At 37.5% G+C, this 27,923-nt stretch overlaps 6 protein-coding genes across 6 annotated transcripts; 1 reads left to right on the top strand and 5 right to left on the bottom strand.

Annotated features, from left to right (window-relative positions):
• Nucleotides 1-1,532: 1,532 nt before the first annotated feature.
• Nucleotides 1,533-2,438, bottom strand: LOC133854544 (uncharacterized). Its single transcript, XM_062290780.1, has one exon. The coding sequence runs from the start codon at nt 2,436-2,438 to the stop codon at nt 1,533-1,535; it is 906 nt and encodes a 301-aa protein (XP_062146764.1).
• Nucleotides 2,439-6,767: 4,329 nt separating this feature from the next.
• LOC133854545 (cellulose synthase-like protein G3) lies at nt 6,768-7,787 on the top strand. Its single transcript, XM_062290781.1, has 2 exons — nt 6,768-6,788; nt 7,239-7,787. The coding sequence occupies exons 1-2, from the start codon at nt 6,768-6,770 to the stop codon at nt 7,785-7,787; spliced, it is 570 nt and encodes a 189-aa protein (XP_062146765.1).
• Nucleotides 7,788-8,743: 956 nt separating this feature from the next.
• Nucleotides 8,744-11,384, bottom strand: LOC133854546 (uncharacterized). Its single transcript, XM_062290782.1, has 2 exons — nt 11,346-11,384; nt 8,744-10,938 (listed from the first exon to the last, which is right to left on the bottom strand). The coding sequence occupies exons 1-2, from the start codon at nt 11,382-11,384 to the stop codon at nt 9,121-9,123; spliced, it is 1,857 nt and encodes a 618-aa protein (XP_062146766.1). The 3' UTR covers nt 8,744-9,120.
• Nucleotides 11,385-12,962: 1,578 nt separating this feature from the next.
• Nucleotides 12,963-16,040, bottom strand: LOC133854548 (uncharacterized). The gene is made up of 3 exons (XM_062290784.1): nt 15,192-16,040; nt 13,495-14,160; nt 12,963-13,302 (listed from the first exon to the last, which is right to left on the bottom strand). The coding sequence occupies exons 1-3, from the start codon at nt 15,261-15,263 to the stop codon at nt 13,213-13,215; spliced, it is 828 nt and encodes a 275-aa protein (XP_062146768.1). The 5' UTR covers nt 15,264-16,040; the 3' UTR covers nt 12,963-13,212.
• A 626-nt stretch (nt 16,041-16,666) lies between these two features.
• Nucleotides 16,667-18,520, bottom strand: LOC133854549 (uncharacterized). The gene has a single exon (XM_062290785.1). The coding sequence runs from the start codon at nt 18,518-18,520 to the stop codon at nt 16,667-16,669; it is 1,854 nt and encodes a 617-aa protein (XP_062146769.1).
• A 2,125-nt stretch (nt 18,521-20,645) lies between these two features.
• On the bottom strand, nt 20,646-25,809 carry LOC133854551 (uncharacterized). The gene is made up of 3 exons (XM_062290786.1): nt 25,235-25,809; nt 21,302-24,272; nt 20,646-20,735 (listed from the first exon to the last, which is right to left on the bottom strand). Exons 1-3 carry the CDS (start codon nt 25,807-25,809, stop codon nt 20,646-20,648), a joined length of 3,636 nt encoding a protein of 1,211 aa, XP_062146770.1.
• Nucleotides 25,810-27,923: the final 2,114 nt, after the last annotated feature.

The raw sequence follows: 27,923 nt of genomic DNA on the forward strand, positions 1-27,923 counted from the left end.
ACAATGGTAAGCTGCATACTTCGTATTTACTTTTTCAAAACAAATTCTACAGAACATGCCGTCGCACTTCTTGATTTCATGAATTGAATAGATGAGGTTGAGAAAGTGATTGTGTAGCTTAATCTTGACGGTACGTGGAATTTTAGTACTTCTTTTGTAAACCAAGAGTTTGCAGATACTACATAGGTAGGCAATGTTCTTGATTTCCTTTCCACAAGCTTCGCAAGTGAACTGGAACTGCTTCAAGATGGGGGGAATCATTAGGAATAATTGGAAAGAAGTTAGCGCATTTGATGTCAAGTCGAAAGTTACAAGAATAACATTCATAAAAGAAAGGGCTATCGTGAGACATACAACAATCATCACAACTATTCTTGTATAGCCATTGGAGAGTAAGAGTATGGTCTGAGTGCAAAAGGGTGACTTATCTGCTGAGATAGCTCGGTGCATGATCTGTGAATGACGAAGTTGTGCATTCGGAGACGGAGCATTTGTAGGCGGGAGCACCCAATACTAGTCCGTGGCACCCGGAGCAAGCAACTTGGTTGTTGCCATCATTTAATTCAAGCTTTTCTGTGAAGTCCAAGCAATGATTGTCGCTGTATGAGATCCTGTGAACAAGGCGGTTACCACATTCCACACAATTTTAAAGGGAACCCCATATTGGTTTGCGGCACGACCTGTACGAGCAATCAATTTTCTTCTTACCATCTTTTTTTAGCTCTTCTCGATCTGTATATCAAGTGGTGCCAAGGATAGCAACTATCATGACCGTAGTACTGCTCTATCTCTATGAAGATATCTCACAAACTCACACTTTGTGTCTCTTACATATGAAATCTTGATACAAAAGATGGGTACGCACCAAAGCAATTGAAGAACGACAATTTGGAAGAGGAAAAACAAAAATGCTACCAATTTAGAGGAGCATCTAAAATGATATATATTAGTGCATTTTTTTTCTATATATTTTGGGTCTTTTAAAATGTTAAACAAATACAATTAAAGAATGATTAAGAGAGATAAGCCAAGCTTAGACATCTTTTAACAAACATACTACTTACGATATTTGGAAAATAAATGTAATGATGTCGATGTTTTACCGCTATGAAAGAAAACATTTGGTTTTTTTTTTTTTTTTTTTTTTTTTTTTTTTTTTTTTTTATGAACAATTATTGAATTAAAATAAACAACATACACGGAGGGAAACCATTAGCTAGGACCACCAAGAAAGAAACACCCAAAAAACCAAACTACATGCCCAGCTAATTGTTCACAAAGGTTAACGTTCACTTAATCTCCCATACATAATCAGGGAACTAAGGTCTCTTGATTTCCACAAACAATCAGGGAAGTAAGGTTTAGGAGGATGGACATTCATGAATTTGCATTGGCTACATTTTAGGACCACGTAATCTAAATAATCTTCGCAGGCAGAATATTTGGGGCAGTATTCAGTCTTCTAGACAAATGTGAGAGGGTGCGGGTGATATTAACTTGTTTTTGTACTTCCAAATGTCATACATGGATAGTTAAGTTTCCAAGAGGACACATTCGGGGTGAGTGGGAAAGTTGCATTCTTTACAGTAGTAGAACCAATGCTCCTTGTCTCTTTTTTCTTCGCAAATTAGACAATAATATTCTCCAGAATCATTTTCAATAGCGTAGGTGAGCTTGAGGAGATGTGTATCATATTTATGCTTCACTACCAGCGGAAGATTTGCACATCTGATTCCCAAGATGAAATCACAACTGGTGCATACGAATACATACTTCTCGTTGTCCCTGGGACAAGCTTTGCATTTTCTATTCTGAGGGTCCAGAGCAAGGCAAAAGAGATGTTGATGACCTTCGTGTTCAAGCGTTTCCGGAATTGAACTGCATTGAATGTCAAGGAACCACAAAAGTTCATGACTAATACTGTAGGCGAAGCCACGACGTTGACGAAAACAAACACTACAAAAGAACACCCCACTCATGGTATGTGCCCGTCGGAGAAGGGTGAGCGTGCAATAGTGGGCAAGTCGGTGTTGCTCAATTGTTGTGGGAAGTTCAGCACATCGAATATGGAAAAAGAATTGGCATTGAACACAGCTATAGAACGGGGCCGAAATTATGAATTCCGTACACCCTTCACAAAGCTTATCATCCTTGACCTCGTGATCGCAGAGGATTAACTTAAGTTGGTGATCATGACTGAAACGTTGGATCTCCCCAAGGTGAGGTCCTTCGTCGTTTGTTTGATTGAGCGCCTTGATCAAATGAGTTGAACGGCCAATGGAATTGTTGGGCACTGACTCACTAGTTGCAGGCGATGACTCCTCGTAAATATACCTAAAACGTTTTAGGCATTTCATGTGGACACGGTAACTACATTCCTTGCAATTGTAAGATGCATACTCTGTATTTATCTTGTTGCCGCAGATTCTACAGAACATGTAGTCGCGGTTATTGATTTCATGAGGAGAATAGATGAGGTTGAGGAAGTGATTGTGTAGCTTAATTCTGACTGTGCGTGGAATTTCAGCATATCTTTTGTGAACCAAGAGTTTGCAAATACTACATAGGTGGGCGATGTTCTTGATTTCCTCTCCACAAGCTTCGCAATTGAACTGGACCCGCGGCTTCCAAATAGGGGAGAATTCGTGTTGGTGACAGTCATTAGGATTAGTTGGCAAGCGATTAGCACATTTGATGTCGAGATTGAAATCACACGAATAACAATTGTAAAAGAAAAAGTGATCGTGAGATGTACAACAAGCATCACAACGTTTATTACGCTGCCACCTGAGAAAAAGGGTATGGTGTAGGTGCAGAGGGTGATTTATTTGCCAAGATAGCTTAGCACATGATTTGTGAATGACGAAGCCGCTGCATTTAGAGACGGAGCATTTGTAGGCGGGAGCACCCAATAGTACTGGTTCGTGGCACATGTAGCAAACAACTTGGTTGTAATGGCCATCATTTAATTCTAGCTTTTCTGTGAAGTCCAAGTAATGATTGGTTGAATTGTATCTGTGAACGGGGGCGTTACCACATTCCATGCAATTGTGGAGGGAACCCCATATTGGTTCGTGGCACCACGAGCAATCAACTTTCTTCTCACCGTCTTTTTTCAGCTCTTCTCTGTATATCAAGTGGTGCTCATCATAATACTTGTCATGAGTGCAGGACGTACTCCATCTCTCTGATTGAAGATGTCTCACACACTCACACTCTGTGTCTCTTCTTACATGTGCTACTCAAAGCACACAACCGAGAGGGAGAGGGAGAGGTGGTTAGAATTGAGGGATGATGCGAATTGCGAGATAAAAAAAGATGATAGGTGCAGTTGCAAAAATGTATTGATTTTGAAATTACTAAAAGGTATATGTTCTTGCTAGTGAGTCCCAGTTAGTTTGCCATTCAATTGAATCAATTTCACGAGACATTAATTTGAATTTATCTTCCGTCTTACACTATCCTTTGGGTTCCAATACTATTATCTTTTGATCGTTGCCTTTCTTTAAAGAAGATCTTTTAGCATTTACGTTTGTCCCAAGCTTTTAGCTTTATATATATATATATATATATACACGAAGCTTTTAGATTTGACTATGAAAGTTTTATAATTGCAATGGAAAAAGAGAGAAAAAAAAAATTATTGGAAAACTCCGCTTATTACTCTTGATCTTCATCATTTTTGCAATCATACTCTTTAAACTTTAAAAAGTATCAATTTAGTGTATTCCTCTTTTAATTTTATTCAATTTCAATCATCCTAATCGATGAGTGTAAAAATTTTCAAAATACACATTTTTTAATAAAAAATAATAATAACAACAACTGCAAATATTTAGTCATTAGTCATGATTTAATAGAAATTATAAAAATATTTATGCTTAAATCTTTGAAAAAAAATATATATATATATATATATATATATATATATATATATATATTTTAAAAAAATTAACAAAATTTAAGAGAAAACTTTAATTTTCTTTGAAAAGCTTTAGATTCCGTTGCTTTAATTTTCTTTGAAAAGCGATAGCTTTAGATTCCGTTGCTCGGTTGAATGAGGCCAATTGCGGTGAACTCCACACCATGTGATTGATTCAAAGGACTCAAGGAAAAATCAAATAAAGTAGGAAACTGATCATATATTTTGACACTTGCATTATTCGAAAAAGGAGACTCGTAAATCACATCATTTGGTAGTCTGTGGTGTCACCAACAAAACTTTTTTTTCTTTGTTTTTTTCCTTCCCTTTACAGTTTACGGAGTGAAAAGATAGATCTTTGGGATCATTCGTCAAAGGTGGCCAATTGTGGTCCATTGTTTTTGTTCTTTGGTTATTTTCCTCCTTGCCTTTTACACTCTGAAAAGAGATAACGTTAGATTCTGTTGGTCGATGAATGTTGGCCAATTGTGGTGGATCCACACCATGTTATTGGATTAGGATTCAGTGAACAATAAAAAGTTGGAAACATTTTCACTACTTGTATTATTTGACACAGAAAATTTGAAAGGGAACTTGCACTGAAGTCTTTGGAATCACCTTGCCAGTCCACCAGCTATGCTGTATATTATTTAATCATTTTTAATGACATGATAATCTGCTTATTATTGATACAGTTTTCAGCATGCCGACGATCCCCCTCCGATGCCTTAGTCAAAGAATATTGATTGTGATTTTTAGAGAGACAGTGTATTTGAGATAATTCAGTCCATTTTGTACTTGGGGTAGCAGCATATTTATAGGTATATAGTTCTCAACCGCATTGTTCCACATTCATATCATGATTGAGTGGGACTCTTAGTGGGATGAGATAGAGGTTGAGTAGGAGAGTGGGACACTTACTCTTCATAAGATATTTGAATCATGTATCTTATCTCATGTGTTCCAAATATAGCCTTCAAGGTGTTATAGGATTCTGTTAAATTCTAGTGACTGAACGGGTCAAGTTGGGCCATAAAGATCAACTAGGCCCTCGTTCGGAAATAGGCCTATTTGCCTAAAGGATGATAATTTTCCTAATGCTTATCATGTGACAATATACATATTATTATTAAATTTGTAAAATTTAATCTAAACTATAAAATTATGCTTAAATGGAAAGGATCCTTATCTGAGAAATTAGGTACGGGATCATATTACAATCAAGAAATTAGATTTTGGCCCTTGGGGGTGGCCGACCATAGGCCACAGGAGTTCGGCCATTTTTGGGCCTAGTCAAACCACCCTCGGTGCTTCGGCCACCCCCAAACGCCAAAATCTAATTTGTGTTTTTTCTCACTTTGGCCCTTGGGGGTGGCTCAGATTTTTTTTTTAAATATATATAAAATAAATCATTAAAATAATAATAATAATAATAATAAATGGTAGCCACGTCAGCGCTGAGGTGTCGCGCATATACGCCGACACCTATAGAATGACATGGCTGGACGTTAGTTTTTTATGGAAAAATAGACGAAGGTACCATTTCCGGGGGTGGTCGAAACCACCCCCATTTGGCCAAGCCACCCCCGTTAGGCCTGGGGTGGCCGAACCACCCCTGTGGCCTATGGTCAGCCACCCCCAAGGGCCAAAGTGAGAAAAAAAAACACAAATTAGATTTTGGCCCTTGGGAGTGGTTGAACCACCGAGGGTGGTTTGACTAGCCCCAAAAATGGGGGTGGCGGGGCCCAAAGGGGTGGCTAGAATTTTTATTTTTTTATTTTTTATTTTTTAAAAAAAGGCTTAAAATTAAGAACCACAATTCTTTTTTTCCAATAGATACCCCTGTAGTTTTATAAATTTCACGACGTGCCCCATGTGGTTTTAATAAATATCGGAAATGATACTTTGTTTTTGTAATTATATCACAAATGGTACTTTGTACACAAACAATATTTGGTATACCTGTTTTGAACCAAAAGTAACCTATATGCATGTTGTGTATCAAAATAATATGTTGACTAGAATTGAACTCTTCATAAAAATAAAAAAAACACACAATCAATCCTATGTAACAATTGGAAACACAAAATAATCTGCGCGCCCAATTGATATAACCCAAAAAATGAACAAATGTTTGTTACTTAAACACAAATTTTTTTTCCAATATATATCCCTATGGTTTTATACATTTCATAATTTGCCCCTTGTGGTTTAAATAAGTATCAGAAATGGTACATTGGTTTTATAAATATACCACACATGGTACAAAATTAATATATTTTTGTCCCCAAGAGGTAGCTTAATCGGTTGCGGACCACGCCTCATGAAATTGAGGTTACTTGTTTGAATCCCCCTCCTCCTCTTGTGTGAATATGTCAAAAAATAAAATAAAATCAATATATTTTGTACCATATATATATTTTAAAGATTTTTTTTCAAAAAAATAAAATAAAATAAAATTGTTGGGGTGGCTCGGCCACCCCTTTGGATCACATGGGGTGGCCGACCACCCCCATTTGACCTGGGCGTAGCTCAGCCACCTCCAGCTCGGCCGGTCTGGGGGTGGCCGAACAACCCCCGTGGCACATGGGGGAGGTTTGGCCACACCCAATGACCAAAACCTAGTTTGTGTTTTTTCTCACTTTGGTCCTTGGGGGTGGCCGAACCACCCCCATGGGCCACAAGGGTGGTTCGGCCACCCCCAAGCCAAATGGGGGTGGTTTCGGCCACCCCCAAAAATGGCTTAGCCACCCCAGAATTTCTTTTTTAATAAAAGAAATCATTAAAATAATAATTTTTTAAAAAAAAAAAAATAAAAATAGCCACGTCAGCACTAAGGTGAACCATGGGGACAGGTGTCGCGCATGTACGCCAACACCTGTAGGATGACATGACTGAACGTTAGTTCTGGCTTTTCCCATAACACATGTACCAAATTTGATAAAAAATAAAAATAAAAAATTGAAAGGATAAAAATAAAGGTCGTAAAGCACATGGATGTATTAGCTATTTAACCTTCTTTTTTTTTCAAGCCAAAGCTGTTGAAAAAGGAAAGATTTTCTTCCTGGTTTATCTCCCAAATTTTCCTTCCTCTATTAGGGTTTAACAAAAAAATCTTAATAGAATGGTGAGATTGGAAATTTTTTTAAAGTTCGATATACTAAATTAAGAATTTTTAAACTTTGGGAAGAACACTACAAAAGTGATGGAAATTCGGGGGAGTTAAGTGAAGTTTTCCCTAAATTTAATTATTTAATTAATATTTAACATTTATCATGTAATTGATGATTGTTCTTTAATTATAAATATGTTGCAGGTATCAGAGTCATGGTTTCTGTTGTATGTGTTTCTGTTCATAGGAGCCTACGGACAAGATTTCCTTGACTTTATCTTCTATGATGGAACTGTCCAAAGATGGTGGAATGACCAGAGAATATGGATGATAAGAGGAGTGACATGTTACTTGTTTGGATTCTCCGAGTTCTTCCTCAAGTCCTTCGGCATTTCCACCCTTGGTTTCAATGTGACAAGCAAAGTGGTTGATGATGAGCAAAGCAAAAGATACGAGCAAGGAATGTTTGAGTTTGGAGTTCCATCGCCCATGTTTGTGCCCCTAACAGCTGCTGCAATTATCAACTTGGTCTCATTTGTTAGGGGGATTTTGCTGGTTTTCAGAGGCAGCAAATTGGAGGAGCTGTTTCTGCAGATGTTTATAGCAGGTTTTGTGGTGGTGAACTCCTGGCCAATTTACAAAGCCATTGTGTTGAGAAGTGATAAAGGAAGGATGCCCGTTGGCACTACCATAAGTTCAATATTTCTGGCATGTGGTCTTGTTGTTGCAGGTTCTCTCACTCTGGGGGGTTGAGATTATGAACTTTGCTTTTAGCATTTATACATAAGCATTGCTTGCAAATTGACATTAATGTTAGAATATTAAATAAATGATTGAATTATTATTTTTTAATTAGCTTAAACTTTTGAAATAACTAGTAATTTAAACGAAAAATCCCTGGTTCTTTACGAAAATTGCAACGCCAAAGAGAAGAAAAATTGCAGCTACAGAGGGCACTCTATACAGCATTCTCCTCGTGAAGCCAGTCCTGATCACATATACAGCATTCTATCATCTCTACATGTTCTTCCAAATTATGAGTATCAAAATTTTCAAAATATTCTTGTATTTATTTTTTTTAAAAAAATTATCAAAATTTCCAAAGATTTAGGCATAGGTATTTTTGCAAATTTCGTTAAATTCTAACCAACGCCTAAATCAAAACAATTTTTTTTTCTTAAAAAAAATTAGGGGTATTTTAAATTTTTTGATATAATTTAATAGAAAATCCTAACAGATGACTCCTAATGGAAACTTTTCGAAAAATGAATGCCTTAAATTAAGATGTTTTGAAGTTCAAGTATATTATTTCAAAAAGGGTGAAAGTTCGGTACCTATAAGTGAAGTTTTTTTAAAATAAATTAATTAATTAATTAAAGAAAAAAAAAAAAAAAAAAAAAAAAAAAAAAAAAAACCACATTGGACCATGCATGGAGATCCCATTGTGCATGTTTAATTGGACTAAGGCCTGCTCGCCAGAGTCTTCTTTTTCTCGAGAATATCCTTCGACTACAAGAAAGAATTCATTAGAAACTAACTGGAAGCAGAAACCAGAAGGAGAGAAAAATTCAGTAAAAGCATCAAATTGCATAATAAATAATAAATTAGGAAAAGATCTGTCTAATTCATAACCCTAATTCAGATTTACACATTATTATCTATTATGTAAAGGTATCAAAGCAATCTATGTGAAGGTAGATTAGCTTTTCAAGTACTTCTATTGCTTCCAGAAGCAACACTTGCCTTCCTTTCTGCTGGGAGGCGAAACAATTAATTTCCACATAACCAAACAGTAACTAAACTAGCCATTGAAAAAGCTTTGCCAAGAATAAATGATTTAATTGGACTTACAGTGAACAATATTTTTTGATGAACAAGCATTGAATTAAAAGAAACAAAATACAAAGAGGGAGACCATTAGCAAGGACCCCCAAGAAAGAAACATAGCAAAAACCATACAGTAAAGTAGTACAAACATCCCAGCCGAGTGTTCACTCAGGTTCAAGAAGGACAGGATAGCAGAATAAAGAACAAGCTGCCAACCTCATCAAAAGACTCGAGACCAAGATGATCCACATGCATGAGACTACCATTCCCTTTCACTTAGTTTCCACATACAATCAGGGAAGTAAGGTCTAGGAGGATGGACACTGATTTTGCATCGAGAACATTCTAGTGTCACGTCATCAAATGGCTTCCAACAACCCTGACATTCGGGCGACTCTCTAGTCTTTTGGACAAAAGTGAAAAGATGTTCGTGATATTCACTTGTATAAGTACTTCCAATCGTGATGCATGGATAGTTTTCAAGAACACATTCAGAATGAGCGGAAAAGTCGCATTCTTCACAATAATAAAACCAATGGTTCGGGTCTCTTTTTTCTTCGCAAATTAGACAATAAAATTCGTCGTCACAATATCTTACAACAGTACTATAGGTGAGCTTGAGGAAATGTGTGTCATATCTATGTCTTGCTACCAGTGGAAGATTTGCACATCTTATTCCCAAGATGAAATTGCAACTGATGCATACGTATACAAATTCCTCGTTGTCCTTAGGACAAGCTTTGCATTTTCTATAATTAGAATATAGAGCAAGGTAAAGGGAATGCTGATGACCTTCGTGTTTAAGGCTTTCCGGGATTGAACCACATTGAACGTCAAGGGTTTTGCCCCCCAAACATGTGTTACATTCATAGGTGAAGCCACGATGATGACGAGAACAAATATCACAAAAGAATACGCCACTCTTGGTAGATGCCTGTGGGAGGAGGGTAAGCGGGTGGAAAAAATCAAGTCGGTGTTTCTCAATCCTTGTGGGAAGTTTAGTACATCGAATATGGAGAAATAAGTTGCACTGCACACAGCTGTAAAACGGGACCGAAATTATTAATTCCATACACCCCTCACAAAACTTATCATTGTTGATATCATCATCGCAGAGGATTAACTTATGTTGTTGATGACTGAAATGTTGGATCTCCCGAGGATGAGGTCCTTTGTCCTCTTCTTGATTGAGTGCCTTGATCAAATGAGTTTCATGGTCAACGGATTTATTGGGCACCGACTCACTACTTGCAAGCAACTCCCCGTACAAATTCCTAAAACGTCTTAGGCATTCCGTGTGTAAAGTATAATTGCATTCCTGACAATAGTAAGCTGCATACTCTGTATTCACCTTTTCAAAGCAAATTCTACAAAATATGTTTTCATGCTTCTTTTTGATTTCAGGAAGAGAATAGACGAGGTTGAAGCAGTGATTGTGCAGCTTAATTTTGATTGTGCGTGGAATTTCAGCACATCTATAGTGAACCAAGATTTTGCAGATATTACATACTCTGTACGCAAGGTTCGTGATTTCCTCTCCACAAGCATCACAATTGAACTGAATCCGCCTCAAGATTGAGAAGAATTCATGTTGGAGACAGTCATTAGGACTAACTGGCAAGGGGTTATAAGCACACTTGATGTCGAGTTTGAAACTGCACGAAGTACAACGGTAAAAGAAAGATCTATCGTGAGATCTACAACAAATATCACAGCAATTTTTGTTTAGCGGTTGGAGAGAAAGAGTACTATGAGGGTGAAGAGGGTGGTCTATATGATAAGATAGCTCAGTGCATGATTTATGAATTAGAAAGCTGCATTCAGAGACGGAGCATTTGTAGGCGGCACCCAATACTGGTTCATCGCACCCAGAGCAATAAACTTCCTTTTTGCCATCATTTTCCAGCTTTTCTCTGAAGTCTAAGCAATGCTCGTTGGATGACAGGTGAACGGGTTGGTTACAACATTCGACGCAATTGTGGAAGGAACCCTGTATTGGTTCGTGGCACCACAAGCAATCAACTTTCTTCTTCTTCTCACCATCTTTTTTCAGCTCTTCTCTGTAGATAAGTGGTGTCTACGATAGAAAGAGTCATGAATGCACAACTCCATCTCTCTCTCTCTCTCTCACACACACACAGTACTCAACCGAGTCCGAGAGGGAGAGATGGTTAGAATTGAGATTTGCGATAAAGATTAATGTTGTTACGGAATGTGCATGGCAAGTTCCTTTGTACAATGGCATATACTGTGAAAAGATAGAGCTTTACGGAGTGAAAAGATAGAGCTTTGGAATCATTACACCACACAATTCCACTTTTCTTACTCCAATTGAATTTACCGAGAAAATGGGGACTTATATGCTGTGGCACTCGAACGAAGAAGGCAATGGTTGAACAGTTCAGATGATAACTAAGCTACAATATACAAATCTAACGGTTGATATTAATTAAAACCATAACTGCCCTTTAAGCAATTATATACCCTGAGAAAATAAACCCCAACTGCTCCATTATGATGCATCGATCAGAGAAAAAGGCAAAGACATGCCTCTGATAACGGGCAGTTATTAAGTGTGGTCACTCGCACCTTATAAAACCGAATGGACGGTTGAAATGATAGGAACTCTACTGGTCTAATAATCCAACGGTTGTTAATCACAAAAATCTGGAAAAACGGTGTAAATGTTTTACACCCAGCTGAATTTCAATGCACTGACTGCGTCTTACGAGTCTAAGCATATTTATTAACAAGACAAAAGCTTAAAATTTTTTTTTAAAAAATAAACAGAAAAGAAGGTCGAATTACGATACAATGCGAGAGTGGTTGGGTGCACGCGGATATGTACAAATGCATCTTACGGACAAGATTTATTCTATTTACATTGTGATTTAGTCAACGGTCCTTACAAGCTCATACTAATGCTGAACGTTAAAGCGAAATACACCCAATTGCCTTTTGTATATGCGTCTGAAAACGCGGGTCCCACCATGTTAAACAAATGCAGCCGGTTTGAGAGTAGCAATAAATGCTACGAAACTCAAGATTCACACCTCTTATCATCATTTAACCTCGAAATTCAAACCTATTTTCAAAAAAGTATTCGGGTTTTATTCGGCATGGTTGCGGGTATCGAGTTTTCGAATAAAAACTCGGTTCGAATATTGAATTATATTCGAACCAAACACACCTAAATAACTCAAACTCAAACGTTGTTGTTTCTTTACCAAATGTTAACGTCATTTTTGTCATTTTGTTGGTCCTAATTAGAGGAGATTGACATTTAATTTTTTGTAGTTTAAGAAAAATATTGACTCAATTGACAATTTGAAAAAAAAATAAACATTGACAATTGAATAATAGTTTGAAAATAATAGTTATACTTTTTCAATTATAATAATATTTTTCTTCTAAACACCAAAATGCTATTAATTATTTACTAACGTTAACGGTTGTAATTATTATAACAAAGAGCCAAAAAGAGTATACATTACATGCACAGTCAATTGCTCTTTCTACATCACTCTCTCATAATTTAGAATGTAGAGGGCCATTTCCATCCAAAAAGTTTATCATCCTTTGTTGAGCCAAACGATGTCGCACTCTCAAAAGTAGCACGGCCTGATGGATGGCCAAAACAAAAGATGATGGAAAACCCTTAAGGCAATCTAGAAAGCATGTGGGTGGGTGAAAGTCGAAACCCCTTGTAATAGATGAGGACAAAAATTTCTAAGTCCTTTTGTAAAATATTATATACAACCCGCATATAAAATTGACATGTATTTTTTGGCATATGAGAAGTACATATTATTTTAATAACATGTGCTTCTCACATACTTTTTTAATAACATTAATAAAAAAAACATGTGCTTCTTACATGTTAAAAGGACACGTCATTCTTATATGTGGGTTATATAAAATTTCCTACAAACTGATTTGTAGAAAATTTATGTCCCATTAACAACATCTTCGTGGCAAATTCCATTGTTCAATTAAGGGCATTGTGATTTGTGAGAAGTCCAACCCAACTGGCCAAAACTCACAAACCAATGACCATACATAAGAGCTGCATATTCTTCATATAAATTGCAGCATATCACTGACAAACAGGATCCACTTGCCTTCAAAATATTGCACTTCATAAGAAAAACCCCAATTAAGTTTCTAAATGCACAAGCACATAATTTATACAGCAACGTGCTTTGTGCTGGTAGCAGAATTCTAATTTAGAACAGTCTAAAACCATGTCATGCTTGTTTTCTGAATGTTTTTGAACTTGGATAGCTCCACAGTCAACTGGGAAGTTTACAGTTTACACACAGGAAACTGCAGTAAAGATTCAACAAAAAACTCACTCTATGCGGCGGCGCTTCTTTGCAAGATTCTCGAAAACCTGGCGGACATCATCAGCTGTGATTGGCTTCGATGAGTCCTTTGACTCCTGAAAAGGAAAGAGAAGGGAAAAAAAAAATTACCAAACAAAAGGAAAATGCATATGCATACATGTTGTCACAGTACCTTAAAATAAAAAAATGGAACAAAGAAAACGCCAACTTCCATGCCTTCCCTTGGCCCATTCTGCACTATAAAAGCAGTATATAGGCCATTAAGAAGTCTATAATCAAGGACATACCAGGAAAGAAGGAAGCTCATCTTTCATATTTTGAATACCAATTAGAATCTCTATTTTCTCTATATGACCAAGTTTATTAAGTAAATTTAGCTCAGTTCCCTCCTGTTGCTGCAACTTTTCTTTCCTCTTCTGCGTTGCCATTTTCTCATACTCCGCAATTGAGTCCTCCTTGTCAAGCAGAAAAGCTATACGCTTCTTGCTGTAAAGAACTAAGCATTCTTCACATCTGCAGAGGACATCGCGCCAAGTTTTGGAAAGAAACAGAGGTTTACTCTCTAAAACAGGAGAAGCAGCCCCCAGGTTAACTCCAAGAACACAGGTTGTATATGGACAGGCATCTTTTATGCTTTGATTTGAACCTTCATTCTTCTGAGAATTTTCTCCCAGAGACAAACCTTCCCCATCAGAGACAGATGCAGAATCGGTTTTAGCGTGATCTTTTATAGGATAATTATGAGCATCGACGTCATTCTCTAGTTTTCCAGATCCACTAGCTGACGATGTACCTTCTGACACATTCTTATCCTTGTTAGTATCAACAATAGCATCACACTGCCTCCCTGCTGCCCATATGGATTGAGGATAGAATCCCAAAAAGGAAAAGGCGGTTGAGCAGGCCCTACATATAAAATCCTCATACAGAGGTTCACCTTCCTCATCTCTTGGAACTTGTGGTACAGTAGAAAGATGGGTATCAATTGAAAAAATGACAATTTGGAAGAAGAAAAAAAATGCTAAGCCAATTTAGAGAAGTATCTAAAATGATGTTGGTGGTTTTTTTTCGCCCCTTTTTTAGTCTACAGAAGGGGAGCAGAAGTTTTAAAATTGTGGCTTGTCTTTAAAGAATGATTCAACAAACCACTTAAATGGGAAAAGAAGTGGAATGACGTCGAAATTCACAGGCACAAAAAGGAACAGTTTGCATATACCTTATCCACTGTGGCAGGAAAAGTTAAAATGAAACTCTTTGAAATAGAATGTTAGTTTCAGTTTCAGCAAACAATTGAGTACATAAACAGGATGAAGTGTTAAATAAATGACATCTGGAAACATAAAAATAAAAAAAGGGTAATGCTTTCATTATGTTAAGGCTAACTTTCTTTCAATGAATGGTGGGCACAAACAAAACATAAAATTGATGATATCACATAACACACAAAGAGGCGAGGGCCTCAGAGTTTGTGAAGAAGAGAGGCTCCCAAAAGCTCGTCTAATTGCAACCGAAGCCTAAATTTCACATACAAACCCAAGGTATGCAACTATAGCCGATAATCAATAATTTTAATACAAAGTACAGTGATCAAAAGGGTTTATGGATGCTTAAATACAATATCAATATATTAACAATATTTCCTTTTATTAGGGTTGAGCTTAGAACATCACGGATCCAGAATAAACGAACCCTTTCAACTGATGACTTATGATCTTAAGCCACATCATTTAACTAATCAACTTTTATTTTTACAGTATAATGGGATGGGGTGAAGACAGTACCAAAAAGACAGCTTCAGAGAATAACCAAATTTCTCAACAGAAAATACCACCCACGACAGATGGTGAACCCCAAAACATGGACTGGCTCGTGGTTGCCATGACTAATTGTAGGTGAAACCATAAGATGATTCATGAAAGGTAAAAAGAACAAACAACAAAGGAAATAAAAATGATTTGGAGCCATTGTGAAAGCACAAGCAGCTAACCTCATCAGAAGGCTCAAGACCGAGATGCTCCTCGTGAAACCAGTCCTCACATATACAGCACTGTATCATCTCTACTTGTTCTTCAACAACAGGATCAGGATAGGGCCAACCACACGTGCAGTATGAACCTTTGAAGTTATGATTATACAAATTCTCAACATTCTCTATATCTTTATTTGGGAAAAGCTTGCAGAAGAACTCCCCAAATTTTGAATTTCCAGAGTCACACCTAAACTTTCACAGTTCCACAATCTTGTTCCAGTAGAGCAATAGAAACCACCATTAGATATAAGCATAGAGAAATTAGACAAGGTCAAGTATCCTTTAAAGTCTTTACAGAATTGATAAATATGATATGCTTAGTTTACATTAGTATTATAAATCTTCAGATAGTAGGCATAATGGATATATCAGTTCATAGCACAACAGATACCATCAAAGCAAAAGATTCGAGCAACGAGTGTTTGAGTTTGGAGTTCCATCGCCCATGTTTGTGCCGCTAACAGCTGCTGCAATTATCAACTTGGTCTCATTTGTTTGGGGGATTTTGATGATGAGCAAAAGATACGAGCAAGGAGTGTTTGAGTTTGGAGTTCCATCGCCCATGTTTGTGCCGCTAACAGCTGCTGCAATTATCAACTTGGTCCCATTTGTTTGGGGGATTTTGCTGGTTTTCAGAGGCAGCAAATTGGAGGAGCTGTTTCTGCAGATGTTCATAGCAGGTTTTGTGGTGGTGAACTCCTGGCCAATTTACAAAGCCAATGTGTTGAGAAGTGATAAAGGAAGGATGCCTGTTGGCACTGCCATAATTTCAACATTTCTGGCTTGTGGTCTTGTTGTTGCAGGTTCTCTCCCTATGGGGGGCTGAGATTATGAACTTCAATTCGCTTTTAGTATTTATACATAAGCATTGCTTTCAAATTGATGTTATTGTTAGAATATTAATTAAATGATCGAATCTTTATTTATTTTTAATTAGTTTAAGCTTTTGAAATAACTAGTAATTTAAACGAAAAATACTTGGTTCTTTAGGACCAAAAGCATATTGAATGTGTGAAAATTGCAACGCCAAAGAGAAGAAAAATTGCAGCAACAGATGGAAATGGTCAAAAGAAAATATCCAATAAAAGGTAGAACACAAAAAAAGGCGAAACAATTAATTTCCACATAGCCAAACAGTAACTAAACTAGCCATTGAAAAAGCTTCAGTGCCAAGAATAAATTATTTAATTGGACTTACATTCAACAATATTTTTTGATGAACAAGCATTGAATTAAAAGAAACAAAATACAAAGAGGGAGACCATTAGCAAGGACCCCCAAGAAAGAAACATAGCAGAAACCAGACAGTAAAGTAGTACAAACATTCCAGCCGAGTGTTCACTCAGGTTCAAGGACAGGATAGCAGAATAAAGAACAAGCTGCCAACCTCATCAAAAGACTCAAGACCAAGATGATCCACATGCATGAGACTACCATTCCCTTTCACTTAGTATCCACATACAATCAGGGAAGTAAGGTCTAGGAGGATGGACACTGATTTTGCATTGAGAACATTCTAGTGCCACGTCATCAAATGGCTTCCTACAACCCTGGCATTCGGGCGACTCTCTAGTCTTTTGGACAAAAGTGAAAGGATGTTCGTGATATTCACTTGTATAAGTACTTCCAATCGTGATGCATGGATAGTTTTCAAGAACACATTTGGAATGAGCAGAAAGGTCGCATTCTTCACAATAATAAAACCAATGGTTCGGGTTTCTTTTTTCTTCACAAATTAGACAATAAAATTCGTCGTCACAATATTTTACAACAGTACTATAGGTGAGCTTGAGAAGATGTGTGTCATATCTATGCCTTGCTACCAGTGGAAGATTTGCACATCTTATTCCCAAGATGAAATTGCAACTGATGCATACAAATACATAATCCTCGTTGTCCTCAGCACAAGCTTTGCATTTTCTATAATTAGAATATAGAGCAAGGTAAAGGGAATGCTGATGACCTTCGTGTTTAAGGATTTCCGGGATTGAACCACATTGAATGTCAAGGGTTTTGCCCCCAGAACATGTGTTACATTTGTAAGTGAAGCCACGATGATGACGAGAACAAATATCACAAAAGAATACGCCACTCTTGGTAGATGCATGTGGGAGTAGGGTAAGCGGGTGGAAGAAATCAAGTCGGTGTTGCTCAATCCTTGTGGGAAGTTTAGTACATCGGATATGGAGAAATAAGTTGCACTGCACACAGCTGTAAAACGGGACCGAAATTATTAATTCCATACACCCCTCACAAAACTTATCATTGTTGATATCATCATCGCAGAGGATTAACTTATGTTGTTGATGACTGAAATGTTGGATCTCCCGAGGATGAGGTCCTTTGTCCTCTTCTTGATTGAGTGCCTTGATCAAATGAGTTACATGGTCAACAGATTTATTGGGCATCGACTCACTACTTGCAGGCAACTCCCCGTACAAATTCCTAAAACGTCTTAGGCATTCCGTGTGGAAAGTATAATTGCATTCTTGACAATAGTAAGCTGCGTACTCTGTATTCACCCTTTCATAGCAGATTCTACAGAATATGTTTTCACGCTTCTTGATTTCAGGAAGAGAAAAGACGAGGTTGAGGAAGTGATTGTGCAGCTTAATTTTGATAGTGCGTGGAATTTCAGCACACCTATAGTGAACCAAGATTTTGCAGATATTGCATACTCTGTAGGCGATGTTCGTGATTTCCTCTCCACAAGCATCACAATTGAACTGAATCTGCCTCGAGATGGAGAAGAATTCGTGTTGGAGACAGTCATTAGGACTAACTGGCAAGGGGTTATTAGCACACTTGATGTCGAGTTTGAATCTGCATGAAGTACAACGGTAAAAGAAAGATCTATCATGAGATCTACAACAAATATCACAGAAATTTTTGTTTAGCGGTTGGAGAGAAAGAGTATGAGGGTGAAGAGGGTGGTCTATATGATAAGATAGCTCAGTGCATGATTTATGAATTAGAAAGCTGCATTCGGAGACAGAGCATTTGTAGGCGGCACCCAATACTGGTTCGTCACACCCGGAGCAATAAACATTAACTTCCAGCTTGTTGCCATCATTTTCCAGCTTTTCTGTGAAGTCTAAGCAATGCTCGTTGGATGACATGTGAACGGGTTGGTTACAACATTCGACGCAGTTGTGGAAGGAACCCCGTATTGGTTCGTGGCACCACGAGCAATCAACTTTCTTCTTCTTCTCACCCTCTTCCAGCTCTTCTCTGTAGATAAAGTGGTGTTTACGATAGAAAGAGTCATGAATGCACCATTCCATCTCTGTCTCTCTCTCTCTCACAGAGTACTTACTCAATGCACACAACCGAGTCCCAGAGGGAGAGATGGTTAGAATTGAGATTTGCGATAAAGATTAATGTTGTTACGGAATGTGCATGGCAAGTTCCTTTGTACAATGGCATATATTGTTAAAAGATAGAGCTTTGGAATCATTCCGTAATTGGCGGGTCAACTTTGGCCAATTGCGGCCCATTGTTTTTGTTCTTTCGTTTTTTTTTTTCCATGGTGGATCCCATTCCATGGTTTTTTTTTCTCCTTGCCTTTACACACTGAAAAAGAGATAACGTTAGATTCTGTGGTTGATGAATGTTGGCCAAATGTGGTGGATCCACACCATGTTATTGGATTAGGATTCAGTGAACAATAAAAAGTAGGAAACATTTTCTATACTTGTATTATTTGACAGGGAAAACTTGAAAGGGAACTTGCATGCACTGAAGTCTTTGGAATCACCTTGCTAGTCTACCAGCTATCCTGTAAGGTCCCCAAAAGAAATGGTCCCCCCAATTAAAAACACCCCCCCCCCCCCCCCCCCCCCCCCCCCCCCCCCGGGGCGGCGCACGGAAGAAAAAGCTAGAAATATATTTACCTTACTCCGAAGAAAGGATGCATGACCTATTGATGGACTCAACTCTTTTTAAATCCTAGGATAGAAATTAAGATAATCAGAAAAGAAATGAGTGTTTTCAGTCCGCTGAGCCACCACTTGGCCGGTTTGGTGGTCGAACCACTCCATGGTAGAAAAAAGAAAAAAAAAAATAATGTTTGATCGGTTTTGGCCTGGGGTGGTTGAACTACCCCCAAGAGCTACGGGAGTGATTCGGCCATCCCCAAAAGTCAAAACCCATCAATTTTTTATTTTTCTTTTTGCCATGGAGTGGTCGAATCACCCAATGAACCATCCCTCTTCTTCTTCTTTTTTATTCTTTTTTTTTTTCAATTTTCTTTTTTAAATTGTATTATTTTTTATTATTTATGTATAATTTTTTAAAGATTTTTATTTTTAATTTTTAATTTTTTTTTACATAGTGCCACGTGTCAACCTCAGCGACACGTATCGTTAATATTTGGACAAAAAATGTAACAGAGGTACCAAACAAATTTTTACCCCTAACTCAAGTACCACTTATAAAATAAATAAAAATTCAAATACTAAATTTATAAAAATCTAAAATTTATAACAAAGTGAACCAAAAAGAGTATATATGATATGCACCGCCAATTGCTCTTTCTACATCACTCTCTCATAAGCATTGTAGTTTCCAAGGCAATCTATTGAACTCAGATATTGATAGAAATAATTGACGAGTAGTCAGATTTATTAATCAAATTAGTGAAAGTTGTAAACAATGAAAAAAGTAAACCCACACTTAATCTTCCTTCCTACTAACTTCCCATACTACCCTTCGGTCCCAATATATAATTATCTTCTTGATCCTTACCTTTCTCTGGAAAATGTTGAAATAATTTAGGATGTAGAGGGCCATTTCCAAATTCCATCCAAAAAGTTTATCATCCTTTGTTGACCCAAACGATGTCGCACTCTCAAAAGTAGCACGGCCAAACAAAAAAATAATGGAAAACCCTCAAGGCAATCTAGAAAGCATGTGGGTGGGTGAAAGTTTAAACCGCTTGTAATGCTGAACGATGAATTGTTTTTCTCTTAGAATGCCTATTATTGTAACATTAGCCAGAAATTATAACAATGCCATTAATAACATCTTTGTGGCAAATTCCATTTGTTCAATTAAGGGCATTGTGATTTGTGAGGAGTCCAACCCAACTGGCCAAAACTCACAAACCAAATGACCATACATTAGAGCTGCATATTCTTCATATACATTGCAGCATAGCACTGACAAACTGGATCCACTTGCCTTCAAAATATTGCACTTCATAAGAAAAGCCACAATTAAGTTTCTAAATGCACAAGCACATAATTTACACAGCAACGTGCATTTGGTAGCAGAATTCTAATTTAGAACAGTCTAAAACCATGTCATGCTTGTTTTCTGAATGTTTTTGAACTTGGATAGCTCCACAGTCAACTGGGAAGTTTACAGTTTACACATGCAGGAAACTGCAGTAAAGATTCAACAAAAAACTCACTCTATGCGGCGGCGCTTCTTTGCAAGATTCTTGAAAACCTGGCGGACATCATCAGCTGTGATTGGCTTCGATGAGTCCTTTGACTCCTGAAAAGGAAAGAGAACCTTAGGCGTCAGGAACACGGGTCTTCTCATGGGCCTTGCTTTTGCCCAGCATCAGGTCCACAGTCGAGGAAGTTTTACATTTAACAAATGGATATATAGTTCTTCACGCGGCAGCATTTCTTTACAATATTATCAAAAACCTGGTGGACGTGATGAGCTATATATGAGAAGGGGAAAAACGATTCCTCCAATTCATTGCTATCCTTATGAACATATGAAATCTTGGTGGATTTTCTTTTCTATTTTGGGTCATTTAAAATGTGAACAAATACAATTAAAGAATGATTAAGAGAGATAAGTCAAGCTTAGACATCTTTTAACAATCATACTACTTATGATTGGAAAAGAAATGTAACGATGGATGTCAATGTTTTACCGCTACAACAGAAAACAATTTTTTATTTTTGGATGAACAATTTTTTTTTTTTTTTTTTTTTTGAACGAGAAGAAAGTGCTCTCATTAAAATCTGGAAAAATACATCAAATAATGATCCAAAAAACTAAGGATCTTAGGGACTTGGTTGTTCCCTAAAAACAATGCTACTAACACACATAGGAGTGTCATCCAGCCAACACAAATCTACAAACTTAGAAGAGGCCTCTTTTGCTAGAGTATGGGCTGCCATATTACAAGAACGAGGGATAGCATGGAAACTGATGGACCGAAAATATTGCTTCTCCAAATAAATACTCTCAATAAAATGGCCCACTTTAGAAAAACTTGACGAATTAGACTTTATCTCCTTTACCACTTGAGCCGCATCCCCTTCAAAGATTACATCCCAAAAACCCACTTCTTTACTGAATTTTACCGCATGTAGTGTTGCCATAAACTCCGCTGTTTTTGGATCCGTCCGGGCCCGTATCGTGATACATTTCGCACCCACACATAGACCATTACTATCTCTAGCAATGATACCCAAACCAACCCAATCCTTTGCCACATTTATAGACGCATCCCAATTTACTTTTAAGACCCCCGCAGGAGGAGGAGACCACTTATTCGGTCTATTTCTGTTCTCATCATTTCTCTCCACCTTCGAAAACACTTCATGATCTATCATATTACACCTTTTGAAAGACATCCATGCCTTCATAGCTTCACTGTAGACAATATCAGGATGCTCAAAGCGTTGTTCAAAGATCCAAGCATTCCGACGAAGCCAAATACGTCTTGCTGTGGTTGCCATTAGATCCAGTTCGTCCTTTGTACATCGGTCCATACAATAAGCAAAGAGACTCTGAAAATCAGCTCCTGCAAAACAAAATTTTTGGAAACAAGAAGAAGAACACCCCCAAACATCTTTGGCAGCTGGGCACGACCATAAGGCATGGAGAGCATCCTCATCTTCAACTTCACAGCACGGGCATAGTTTATTTTCTATCGCCTTCCTCTGAAATAGATTACATCTAGTAGGGAGGACTTCATTGCAAGCTCTCCAAATAAACATTTTAACCACATTAGGGGCCCCTAAACTCCACAATGTCTTCCAAATATCTTTATCCTTACCAGGAATTGAACATTGTCCCCTTTTTGATTCTTCCACTTCCACTCCCAAATGATAAGCGCTACGCACCGAAAATTCGCCATTCACAGTGCCTCTCCATATTAATTTGTCCGCAGGCAGTAATGGGTTTAAAGGAATACCTGAGATCATTTTTGCTTCCTCCTCCCCAAATTCTGCCTGAATGAGATCCTCCTTCCATTTCCTCAGGTCATAGTCTATTAAGTCAGCCACCAAACAGTTCCCAGTTAAGCTTCGTGGTGAAGACTGAACAGAATATGAGGAAGGGGTTGGTAACCACTTTTCACCCCAAATCTTTATCGATTGACCATCCCCTACCCTCCACTGTAGCCCCTCAATTAATAGCCCTTGAGCATTAAAAATACTCCTCCACACGTACGAAGGTTTGGATCCCAACTTTGCTTCAAGAAAGGAAGTTTGAGGAAAGTACTTGGCCTTTAGAATCTTGCCTGCCACCGAATCTGGGTCTTGCATTAATCTCCAGCCCTGTTTTGCTAATAAGGCTTTGTTGAAAATAACAAGATCCCGAAAACCAAGCCCCCCTTTTGTTTTAGATCGACCCATTTTTGACCAACTCATCCAGTGTATCTTTGAGTTTTTTGACATATGACTCCACCAAAATTGCTGCATCATCTGATTCAGTTCCTTACATAAAGTAATGGGAAGTTGAAAAACTCCCATACTATAAGTAGGAATGGCTTGCACCACAGCCTTCAATAAGACCTCCTTCCCTGCTTGTGATAAAAAAGAACACTTCCAATTTTCTAGCCGTTTTGATACCTTTTCAATAATATCTTTAAAAGTTTGTGTCCTGGATTTTCCAACAAACGTAGGGAGTCCCAAATAAGAATCAATCCGGTGTGCTTCTAGTAAACCCGAAAACTCCAAAATTTCTGATCTTCTGCTTTGGCTAGTATTCCTGCTAAAGAAAATAGAGGTCTTGGACATATTTAGCTTCTGCCCCGACCCTTTTTCATAAATACCCAAAATGCGAAGCAGCCTTCTCCATTCCACCTTGTTTGACTTGCAAAAGAGGACACTATCATCTGCGAAGAAAAGGTGGCTTAACCTAGGACCCCTTAGAGAGGTTGGGACCCCTGTTATGACCCCCTTTCCCTCAGCCTTGAGAAGAAGCGCACTGAGAACTTCACCACAAATGAGAAAAAGATAAGGGGAGATAAGATCCCCTTGTCTAATCCCCCTTGTAGGTTTTATGCTTCCAACAGGATTGCCATTTACTAGCACTGAGTAAGAGACTGTCCGTATACATGTCATCACCCAACTCACCCATTTACTTGCAAAACCCATCTTTAACATAGCTGCCTCCAAAAAAGACCATTCCACACGGTCATACGCCTTACTCATATCGAGTTTAAAGCCCATATAACCTTCCTTACTCCACATCCTAGTTTGCATGGTGTGCATGGTCTCATAGGCGGCAATGATGTTATCACTTATTAACCTTCCCGGAATAAAAGCGCTCTGATTGGGAGATATAATTGCAGGGAGGACTGTTTTCAATCTATTAGCCAACACTTTAGAAAGCAATTTGTAAATAACATTACATAGGCTAATTGGTCGGAACTCAGAAACACTACCAGGATTGGAAATTTTTGGGATTAAAGCAATGTAGGTGGAATTTATCCTGGGATCCAACATTCCAGAATTGAAAAAATGAATAATAGCTGCACATACCTCTTTGTGGATCAGTCCCCAATTTTGTTGGTAGAAACAAGTACTAAAACCGTCTGGGCCTGGAGCCTTTAGAGGAGCCATTTGTTGAAGAGCCCCAGAAATCTCCTCCACTGTTACTTCTGCCAGCAAAGACACATTCATTGATTCTGAGACTTTTTGGTCCACGGCCTGGATACATTGGTCCACTTCTAGGAATGACTCCCCAGTGAAAAGGTCTTTGAAATACGAGACAAAAGCATCCTCAATCTCCCCCTGTGTTCTGCATAATTGCCCAGACTTGTCTTTAATCACTGATATCCTGGATGAACAATTATTGAATTGAAATAAACCACATAAAAGAGGGAAACCATTAGCAAGGACCACCAATAAAGAAACAAAAAACAAAAAAACAAAAACAAAAACAAATTGAGTAGCTGATTGTTCACTCAGGTTTAAATTCACTTAATTCCCACAAACAATCATGGAAGTAAGGTCTAGGAGGATGGACACTGAAATGCATTAGTTACATTTTAGGGCCACGTCATCAAAATTTCGGCAACATGCATGACATATGGCGGAGGCTTCAGTCTTTTGGGCAAATGTTAGAGGGTACGGGATTCCGGCGAAGGTGGCCGGATTCCGGCGACATTAACCGGATGTTGTCGGATTCCGATACCGGCAATATTTTGATGGTGGTCGGCTACTTGAATGTGAAGGTCGACTATGTCGTTTAAATAGATCGACCACGTCTAGCGTCTTCCGAAAACAATTTACGCTTTTAAAAAGCGTAAATCATTTTTCGAAATTTACTAAGCATTTTTTGTCAAACAGAAATCATTTTCCGGTTGACTATTATTTTCGCCCCTACCAAACATCGAAAAATGCCGAAATCATTTTACGCCGAAACAAACGGAGCATAAGTTGGTGATCATGACTAAAATGTTGGATCTCCCCAGGGTGAGGTCCTTTGTCCTCTGCTTGATTGAGTGCCTTGATCAAATGAGTTGAACGTCCAATGGAACTGTTGGGCATCAACTCACTAGTTGCAGGCGACTCCCTATAAATATGCCTAAAATCTCTTAGGCATTCCGTGTGAACATGGTAACTACATTCCTCGCAATTGTAAACTGCATACTTTGTATTTACCTTGTTGCCGCATTTTCTACAGAACATGTCATCATGCTTATTGATTTCATGAGGCGGAGAATAGATCAGGTTGAGGAAGTGATTGTGTAGCTTAATTTTGACGGTGCTTGGAATTCCATCACATTTTGTGTGAACCAAGAGTTTGCAAATACTACATAGGTTGGCGAAGTTCTTGATTTCCTCTCCACAAACTTTGCAATTGAACTGGACCCGCCTCCAAATAGGGGAGAATTCGTGTTGGTGACAGTCATTAGAATTAGTTGGCAAGCGATTAGCACATTTGATATCGAGGTAGAAATCACACGAACGGCAATTATAAAAGAAAGAGCGATCGTGAGATTTACAACAAGCATGACAACGTGCTTTATCTGCTGAGATAACTTGGCACATGATTTGTGAATGACGAAGCCGCTGCATTTGGAGACGGAGCATTTGTAGGTGGGAGCACCCAATACTGGTTCGTCGCACCCTGAGCGAACAACTTGGTTGTTGCCATCATTTAATTCCAGCTTTTCTATGAAGTCTAAGCAATGATTGGTTGAATCGTATCGGTGAACGGGGCGGTTACCGCATTGCACCCAATTGTGGAGGGAACCCCATATTGGTTTGTCGCAAAACCAGCAATCAACTTTCTTCTCATCGTCTTTTTTCAGCTCTTCTCTGTATATCAAGTGGTGCGCAGGAGTTTCATCATGATCGCAGGACTCCATCTCGCTGAAGATCTCTCACACACTCACTTTATGTCTCTTACACGTGCTAGTCAAAGCACACAACAGAGAGGGAGAGGGAGAGGTGGTTAGAATTGAGAGAGCATGCAAGATAAAGATGATAGGTGTAGCTGGTGGGTCCCAGCTGAAAAATGTATTGATGAAATTACTAAAAGGTATATGGGCAATGAAAAAACCTGAATCCATAGTTATCTTCCTTCGATCGGTTCCAATCGTTTAGAATTTTTTGAGGGCAATTTTGACCCAAAAAATGATCATCCTAATGTGACTAAAACGTACCATATACAAAAGTTACAAAACTTGGAATAAAGATATATCTTTATGATAAATAAAATCAAAGAGGCAAACAAAGGTTGGCTTGGCTTGCACTCACCGAATACTTATTGATGATTTAGGTCCAACTCATCGAATTTCGTGTTAATTAAATATAAAAATGTAATTCTCCTTTTTAACACCAAAATCAAAAGTAAACCAAGAATAAACAAGATTAGACTTTTTATTGTACACAAAAAATATTGAATTATAGTTTGAGTGTAAATGCAAGAGAACTAGAGGAGTGATGCCAAGCAAGTGGACAAAGAAGAAAAGCCAACAAAACTTGCTTTCAGTATCTCCCAAACATTTTCTTGGGGCTAATCTAAATATTTAAGACTTTTTAATTAAAATATTATGGATTAATTTTTATATCAATACATCTTCTGTTGATGAACTCACAAGACATCTCTGATCTTCCTCAATATTAATCAAATGCTTGCAACTTGACTTTTTGAAATGCAAAATCATCTTATAAATATAAGAATTAAACATAAATATGAGTGAAGATCGGTTTTTATTAAATGAATCTATATTAATTCCAATTAGAGATCAATAGTTGAAGTCAAATTCTAACTCCTGAGCTAGGCATGTTTAATTGTTGTGAGACCGAACAACTTTGTATATAAGTTTCATTTCTTGATTATTAGAAGTATTATTTAATAGGTTCCCTTTACGGACCTACTCGATTTATTCTTTTTGTATTTTGTTACTTGCTCATTGGTTCACATCAAATTCTGTGTTCTCTAAACGTTGTTTTTATAACGATATTCTCCTTGTGAACACCAAAATGTGGCAAATTTTATTCTAGACTTCCTTTTTTTTTTTATGGGGGGCAAACAAAAAATTCAAAAGTAAATAAAGGAAAAGCAAAAGAAAGCTTAGACTTGTTATTGTACACAAATTAAGAATATCGAATTTTAGCTTGAGTATAGAGTGGACTAATGCAGCATGTGATAAAAAGCAAGAGAAATGATGCAGGGTTTTGAAATGCTTCGTGCTTCCCTCAACCTTAACGTGTAAACCATGTCAACTTTTGAAATTGAAAAATAGATATATCAATTGACATTTTTTAAAATTTAAAAATATTAGTATAAAAAAATAAAAAAATTAAAAATTAAAGATGATAAAGGAAGTTTTCCCGAAAATATATACCGTCAATTGCTCTTTCTACATCACTCTCTCATAGTTTTCATTTTTTTTTTCTTTTTTCTTTTTTGTTTTGCCATTTAGTCCATTAAACTAATATATTGATAGAAATAATTGAGTAGAGCCGTCAGATTTATTAATAAAATTAGTAAAAGTTGTTAACGATGAAAAAAGCTGGGACAGCTGTCCCGTAAACCCACACTTTTAATAATCTTCCTTCCTACTAACTTCCCATACTACCCTTCGGTTCCAGTATATAATTATCTTCTTGATCGTCTCCTTTCTCTGGAAAATGTTGAAATAAATTAGAATGTAGAGGGCCATTTCGATCCAAAAAGTTTATCATCCTTTGTTAAGCCAAAAAATATCGCACTCTTAAAAGTAGCATGGGTTGAATCTTTCATCATCATGTTACAGTAGCTGATGCCTGATGCCCCCCCAAAAAAAAAAAAAAAAAAAGGCTATTAATTATTGAGTAATGCTATATTTTCAACTCTTTTACAATTTGTTAATGCGCGGCAACATATAACAAATATATATATATACACTTGTCAATCACTTTAAAAACAAAATTTTAACATCATTCAATCACATACTAAAACGTGCCAACAAACTATAAAAAAAAGTTTTAAACT

The sequence above is a fragment of the Alnus glutinosa genome, chromosome 13 (assembly GCF_958979055.1).
Source record: "Alnus glutinosa chromosome 13, dhAlnGlut1.1, whole genome shotgun sequence".
In the NCBI taxonomy this organism is placed as follows: domain Eukaryota; kingdom Viridiplantae; phylum Streptophyta; class Magnoliopsida; order Fagales; family Betulaceae; genus Alnus; species Alnus glutinosa.